Here is an 8007-nt window from a genome sequence, read left to right on the forward strand (position 1 = left end):
CAGTATTTGTATTAGGTAACAATAATTATCAGTCTATTTTAGAACGTAGCATGAAGTAACCTATATGTACCAAAATATGTACCAAAATATGTACGATAATATTATGTTTGGCTATCAAGTTAATTTTAATATTTTCATTATTTCCTAAACATACATCCATGTACATAACACGAAAACAAACCAAGCATACGTTTGAATTATATATTCTTATCAGATCTAGATAAATCTTGGATTACGATGGCGGATATTGACATGCTTAACATCGACGAGCTGCTCATCATTGTTAATTTGTTATCGCTGTATGATAAGCTTATGGCAATGAGGTACAACTTTCTCTTAGAAATATTAATAAATAATACGTGTCTAATATGTGTATACACGCACTGAGTGTATAAAGTCAAGTTTGTTATAGCAGGGCTTGACTATTGTTGAAATACAAGTATTCCTGTTCATATCTCTGTAATCAAACATTGCACTTTCGCTTTCCAATAGTGTATGTCCTAACTAATCATTTATGACTAACAGTATGCGTTGTATAGTGTGTGATGGTATACCTCTAAAGACGGCATGCATGATACACTGTGTGTTGACATCTACCTCTGAGGGGTACGCGTGGTTCAGTGTGTGTTGCTTTCTAACTCTGATAGTACATGAGTATGGGTGGTACAGCGTATGTTGCTATTTACCTCTGAAATGATAGTTGTTTGTTACAGCCTTATCTACCTTCGATAGGACTGTTTGCATGGTACAGTTTCTGTGTTGCTATGTGGTAAAATAAACAAGCTTGTACTTTCATTTGAGAACAAAATTAAATAAACGTTACCCCCGGGACGTTACCCTTATTTATTTGACTCATCATGTATCAGTTTATGTTTTCAGGGATTTAAATTCAAATCCAAAATAATTACTTTCAAAACTTTCAGAGACTGTAGTTAGGGGCCAATCATCATGGCATCCATCTGTCTCGGGAGACAATGGAATTTTGTGCCCTAAGTCACTCTGGTGTTTGGCTGCATCGCCTGCTGTGACTATGCAGTCCAATTCTTGAACGGCAAATCCTCTTACATTTGCTGCAAGTGAAAACAACTTCTTGCGATGGCGGAGCTGACACTGAGCCATGCCGTCTTCGCTCTCTTCTCTCTTCCCACTGCTGGACCTTCTTCTGGTTTCCAACACATGCTCCAGTCTTGACGGTATCTTTCCAGCTATTGTGATCTGCAGCCATGCTTTCCCAGTTTGATGGGTTGATGTTTCATGTCTCGCTTGCAGACGTCCTTGAAGCGCAGGGCTGGTCTTCCAACAGATATGGAGCCGATTTCTAGCTGGCCATACAGCAGGTCTTTTGGGATTCTACCATCATCCATTCGACTGACTTGTCCAAGCCATCTCAAGCGTACGTCTTTGTGACAGGAGTGCAAACATGCTTAAGATGCCAGCTTTTTCCAAGACGGCTTTGTTGGTGATATGGTCCTGCCATGTGAAGCCTAGGATACGTCTGAGGTAGCGCATGTGGAAAGATTCAGTCTCTGTTCCTGATGTACATATAGTGCCCATGCCTCGCTTTCATAGAGAAGAGTCAGCTACCGCCCACCTAAAGCTGGGCAGTCCCCAGTTATTGAGGTGCTGACCCGTCACGGTCTGCCTGCTTCACAGGGTGCTTGGAGCTTAGAGTATCAACTTAACAAGCAGACCGAAAACAGTGCACCTGGAAAGCAACAAAGAAACAAGAAATAGGGACCAATCAATATAGGACTAAATAAGTCTTTGCAAAGTTTTATAAATTTCTGCCCCACGGGGATTTAAAAAATAAAACTTTCTTTAAAGTGTTAACATTTGCTCTTTGTAGATTTTAACTTTAAATCTGAAAGTTATTTTTGTAAAGACTTATTTTAATCCTATATTGATTGGTCCCTAACTACAGTCTCTGAAAGTTTTGAAAGTAAGTCTTTTGGATCTGAATTTAGTAGTAAATTGAGTAGCCTAATCACTCTTTCACAATCTTCTCTTTTTCAAACATGGTCAAAATTGTGCTATACATGCTATACAACAAAAACAAATTCACCTTACGTTACGTTACATTAGTTTCGACCCACACAGACATCTGTAAATGCCGGGTGCACATGCTACAGGCAGGCAGTCACTCACTCACGCAGTAAATCCGACCCGGAATCCGAACAGAAAAAACCCCACAAATTCTAGTAAAAGTCTACAAGTTTTCACCGTGAAAATTGTTCACGATGTTCTAGGATGCATACTAAACTAAATTCATACCTTTTAATACAGCCTGTCTCAAAAAAAAATTGTGCAAGTGAAAAGCGCCCTCTTTGGCAATTAGAGAATACCGTTGTGACAAGATGCTTACATCAACGTCAAGGGCGTAGTCGTAGCTCTCAAATGCCGTTTGTTTTGTTCAATTTGCTTGTTTTAATCTCGAGATATGTTTAGTTAACAACGAAAGGGTAAAATCACATTTGTGCCACTTTTACTAGGGAAGAGGGCTTTACATGTAAAGTGATAGCATCAAGCTTATCAAGGGTTCCTTCGTGAAATCAAACGAATGCATCAATTACACGATACACATTTATATTTACACGTTTTTACTATTTTATCATGATGCAGGAATAATGATTCTCTTTTTCTACAGATTAAAAGAATCAATATTTCACATTATGCTGTAAATTTAAATACATGTGCACGTCAATGATTTTTTCATGGTAAATACTGTTCTCTTAGTCACTCAAGACATGTTAAAAGACAAGCAAATATTGCACTAGGTCCGTATACATGGTATACACAAAAGAGTTAGACAGGGTCTAAAGTTAAATCTGGTCTAACTGGAATTTAAAAGTTCCATCAGGAATGGTCCTTTACTCTTATTTCCTTCCTAGAGTAGCTAGCATATTCTAAAGATTTTAAAATAATACAAAATAACTCAAGCAAATGTAAAGGAAAATGTCCTTTCTCATGGTACTAAATTCTACTTAGACCAGGTCTAACTTTAGATCCGGTCTAACGCTTTTGTGCATACGGACCTTATAGGTTTATATTGTTGGGAGAGAAATTAGACAAAATAATGCACGCGCGCTGATGTTGATGTGGATGATGCGTCCAATGCACGAGCCTCGAAGGCGGAGTGCATTAGATGTATCAACTCTTCCTAGTAAAAGTGGCACAATTGTGATTTTGCCCTTTCGTTGTTAAATAAACATATCTCGAGATTAAAACAAGCAAATTGAACAGAACAAACGGCATTTGAGAGCTAAGACTACGCTCTTGACGTTAATGTAAACATCATGTCACAACGGTGATTTCTAATTGCCAAAAGAGGGCGCTTTTTACTTGCACAACTTTTTTTGAGACAGGCTGTATGTCGAGAATACTGGCATTGAAGCCATTTTCGGCCAAGAATTTCTCCATGTCCTACTTCGACGTACTTCTCTCCACCGCACAAATCAAAAAGAAAGATGGCGTCTTGAAGAGTCGGATTGGTTCACGTGCACGTATCATGATAATCTGATTGGTGTGAAGTTTGAATCCTTCAAAAGATTTAAATGGTTTCGCGGTGTTAGAGAAAAATGTATCCAAGCCCGCGCAAAAAAGGCTTTAAGACTTAAGATTTAAATTTTAAGTCTTTCTAATTTAGAGTGTATCGAAAAGTGCCATGTTGGATGCATATTAAACACTCTATTTCTGTGAAATGAAATAAGAAAATGTTTCCGTTCGTTATATCATTCATTTTTTCCAGAGTGTGTAAGAAATGGAACCGTATCGTCAGAGACACTTACGCCTGGAAAGTCATTGATTTCCGTGACAAAGGTCCTGTGATCACAGCGAATTATAGGACATTTTGGAACCGATACGTAGCAGAACCAGGCCAAAATGTTCTTACATTTCGCGATAGTTTTATAGACTGGGAACTTCAAAGTGATGTTGTCAAGAGATGGGAATTCTCGAGAAATCCACGCGATGTCTTATCCTTCCTGGGTATATTTGCTGGCGTTGCATTGCGGGAGATTTACCTGACTGTAACGAGCGGTGAAATTGTGGAATTCCTTCGAAGAACCTGTCCTAATATAATTACATTTTATTCAAGCCCGTCACTCACCTGGAAAAAAATGGATGCCTGCATTGATATTGATGACGTCATAAATAAAAGGCTATATATCCCTGTCAAACTGAAACGATTAGGCCTGTTTGAGATCAACTCGTACTGTCATGAATCATACGCTAACTATTTCTGGGCAGCGGGGAAAGCCCAATATTGCCAAAATGCCAAGCTCAATGAACGTATATTATCATCTGTTGCAAGTGATTGTATTGAACTACGAAGCATATTTCTAAGCAATTTTGAAATTACTTCGACATGCATGCAGAATTTAGTTAAAATACTTAGTTTGCGAGAAATTGAATTGTTTTCCTGTGGCTGCTATCGTGGCCGGTTGTCTCGCTGTGGCTGTTGTCATTATACAGACGACCCATCAGAATTTGACAATATTCTCACTAATTCCATTGGGAATTTAAGAACACTGACTAGCCTTAGAATTGTTCATAATTCTCCAAGTAACAATTTATCTACTTTTCTAGGCTGCATTGGAGAGTGGGAGAATCTGCTGGAATTATCATTGATACATGTAACGTTTTCAGAAGAAGCATTTGAGAAGATGACATCTGGGTTGGAGAACCTACAGAAGCTTGAACTAGTCACACCTTCCGTCACATCACATGTAGTAACTCTTATTGGTATTCATGCTATGAAATTGAAATCATTACAACTAATTAAAGAGGGACTATATTCTGGAAAAAGTTTGATGTCTTTATGTCATAATCATACATTAGAAATACTGGAAGTACAATACCGGCGGGGACCATCCCGAGAGTCGGAATGTCAATGGCTTCGCCGAGTATTCAGTATGCTAGAAACCTTGCCAAGAATAAATCATGTCAAGCTTTGGGGTCAATATGTTGCTCAACTCTATAACAGAGGTACATTTCCGATCATTCAATCAGCTGAGATTGAGGCAATTGAAAAAGAAGAATTCAAGCATAAAAAACAAAATAAACTGTTTAACAAGAAATCTTTTGAAAGGATATTTAAACGTTGATGTTGTTAAATGTTAAAATGCCCTCTGAAATAGGAATACGTCATAACCAAAATGACTCTTTGGAACGCTAATGAAGTCATAAGTAGATTACTATGCAAGTAAAAACGATAAATTACAATACTTACTACTGTAATGGCAATTCGTAAATTTTAGAAAAAACAATTACATTGTATTAGACATACCCTGATATTAACTGGGGTGTATTTTACTAAATTGTAACCCTTTTGTAAGTCAAGTGACCGTTCGCAAGTAACGAATACCCTTTTTTACTGGACTTAACTTTTCGAAGGGTCCATGTATAGTAAATTGATATTACTCACGAAACATACCAGTCGTGAATCATTTTAATGACACTGATTCTACGATGCAATAAAAGTCACGATTTTGAGGCTACGTGTGTTCCTTCGAACGTGTTTATATGCATGTGATTATTTAGTAAGATGTCTGTTTGAAGTCATTATTGATAAAAGAGTAACAGTATGGATTGGTTGTCATAACTACATGGCCTTATGTAGTCGTGATATTAGGACCAGTATCTGGGATTCGCATGTATACGATGATTACAATTATAATTTAGTATGATGTCTGGTTTGAAAAACAACCCTTTGGCCTCCTTAGGATGAAATTGTTGGACAGGAAAACGATTCTTTTAAATTTTAAAGGACAATATGGACGTTGGTCAAAATAATAAGATATTCTTAAAAAACACCTTCATGCAATACTGAATAACTGTAGAATAACGTAGGATTGGATTCGTCAATCTAATAAACTTATTATATCCCATAAGGTGGGAAATGAATGACAAATCATTAATAACTAAGATAAGTTTAATAGTGATAAATGGGCAACTTTATTCTTTTGAGCAATCACAACTTTAGGATTATATTATTTTATCTGAAGCAGATATAACAATTTATTTATGAGCAAAATGTGTCTGTTTGTGTAGCCGTGGGATGTGCCAAGTTTTTATCATGTGTTTAGGTAGGTGTGCACGTCGGGATGTATGTTTGTGTATTTGTTGCATAGTTTAAAGTATGGAATCTGGCGCGGATTTGCAACTTTGTAGACCGATAACATAGGAATGATGCTGTACTCTTTTTAGATCTATACCATTTTTATTTTTTTTAACGGGATCGTGTTGAATATCTCCAATTTTCAGTATGCTTTATCACCCATTGTTCTTTACATAATAAGAGATACTAAGATTAATCGATGACAAAATTTAGCAAATTGTACCTAGTTTGATTGGATATCTACTGATTATAAAAAAGGGAGGTCCCAGTGTGAAATCACAAACATTTCTTTCTTAATGAACTCTTCTTTTCAAAAGGTATTGTTTTTGTAATCAAAGTAGCACAACATAGAGGCTCTGTTTGGTGACCACTCTCTGGCTAGTAAGGTTTGACGATTGATTCGACTTCTATGGACCATTTAGAAAAAATAGCCACCATGTCCCTCGCGAAAATCCCGGCATTTTTCGCTAGAGGCCAAAATCCAAAATGGCCGCCGCCACCATTTTGAAAATTTAAGTTTGGAACCAGAGCACCTATAATCATGCACAAAGACACTTTTTCGGATATGTCGAGTACAAGGATTCCGATTCTGACATTTAGTTTGACATTACGGCATCATTTTCACCCAGAAATCCAAGATGGTGGCCGGCACCATCTTGAAAAAATTAGTTTTGAACAAAATCGTGTACAAAGACACTTTTTTTTTGATAAGTCGACCACAAGGATTTCAAATTTGACATTATTTTGACATTACGAACTCATATTTACCCAGAAATCCAAGATGGTGGCGGGATATTATTGACCAACCCACGTATATTAGGGAACAAGCCAAAAGGTCGATGACGTCCTATAAACGTAACTGGTTTCGTTTACGGGGGAGGGGGTAAAAATACTCGATTACGTTTGTACAAAAACATCGGTCTGAAAAAATGTGTCATTATTATTATGTCAAAATTTTCAACATTTCATTATTACGTTTCTGGCAGGGAGGGAGGGGGTCGGCTAAGAAACGAAACCAGTTACGTTTAAAGGACGTCATGGATCTTTTGGTTTGTTCCCTTAGGCCATCTTAATTTAATAGTTCGTCTCAAAGCATTTCCCACGTTAAAAACCTAATATTTTTAGTTTGTTTGTTTTTTGTTTTTTTGGCTTTTTGGTTTAATTATTTTTACTCGATTTTTTTCATCTGCGGGACGAACTTTTTGACAAGAATATACCACCTTTTCATCTCTCAAGGTGGTTTCACTGTGGTCAAGATGAAGAATATTATTGAGATTTACGTTTTCATAGGCTATATTTTGACGTCTGCTGACATGAAATTTACTCAATCCAGCGGGAGTTACTCGCAAATGCGCACGGGGTAATTATTAAATTACGATGGCCTTATGTGGTGTCAAAATAGTTTGATAATCGCCATAAACACACTAGAAGATTAACACCACCTACCAAATAGATAAAGTAGGTCACCAAGAATTAAATAATGAGACCATGCTGGTTAAAACTATTTCATTTTTGGTGATGAAACGAGAAAACAGAATTTATTTATTTATGTGTTTATTTATTTATTTATTTATTTATTTATTTATTTATTTATTTATTTATTTATTTATTTATTTATTTATTGATTTATTGATTTTTTGATTTTTAATTAGACATTAAAAATTAATTAATTACAAGAAGAAAACAAATTTTGAATTTTAAACCAAAAATATAAAAAATAGAATTTATACATTTGTATGTGTGTGTCATCTTTCGAAGACCTTTTTCTGAACAAATACCAAAAAATGCAATTATAAACCGCCATAGATGGGTCGCTTTGTTTCATTGTTTCCATGGTGAGGTTCACTTGGTATGCAACTTAATTATTAATATTTGCCAATTATACTCTTCTC

The 8007-nt window shown here is 36.3% G+C and overlaps 1 protein-coding gene across 1 annotated transcript; it reads left to right on the plus strand.

Annotated features, from left to right (window-relative positions):
* Positions 1-218: 218 nt before the first annotated feature.
* LOC140169118 (uncharacterized) lies at positions 219-5164 on the plus strand. Its single transcript, XM_072192380.1, has 2 exons — positions 219-323; positions 3746-5164. Exons 1-2 carry the CDS (start codon positions 238-240, stop codon positions 5100-5102), a joined length of 1443 nt encoding a protein of 480 aa, XP_072048481.1. The 5' UTR covers positions 219-237; the 3' UTR covers positions 5103-5164.
* Positions 5165-8007: the final 2843 nt, after the last annotated feature.

Source organism: Amphiura filiformis, chromosome 14 (genome assembly GCF_039555335.1).
Source record: "Amphiura filiformis chromosome 14, Afil_fr2py, whole genome shotgun sequence".
NCBI classification, from domain to species: domain Eukaryota; kingdom Metazoa; phylum Echinodermata; class Ophiuroidea; order Amphilepidida; family Amphiuridae; genus Amphiura; species Amphiura filiformis.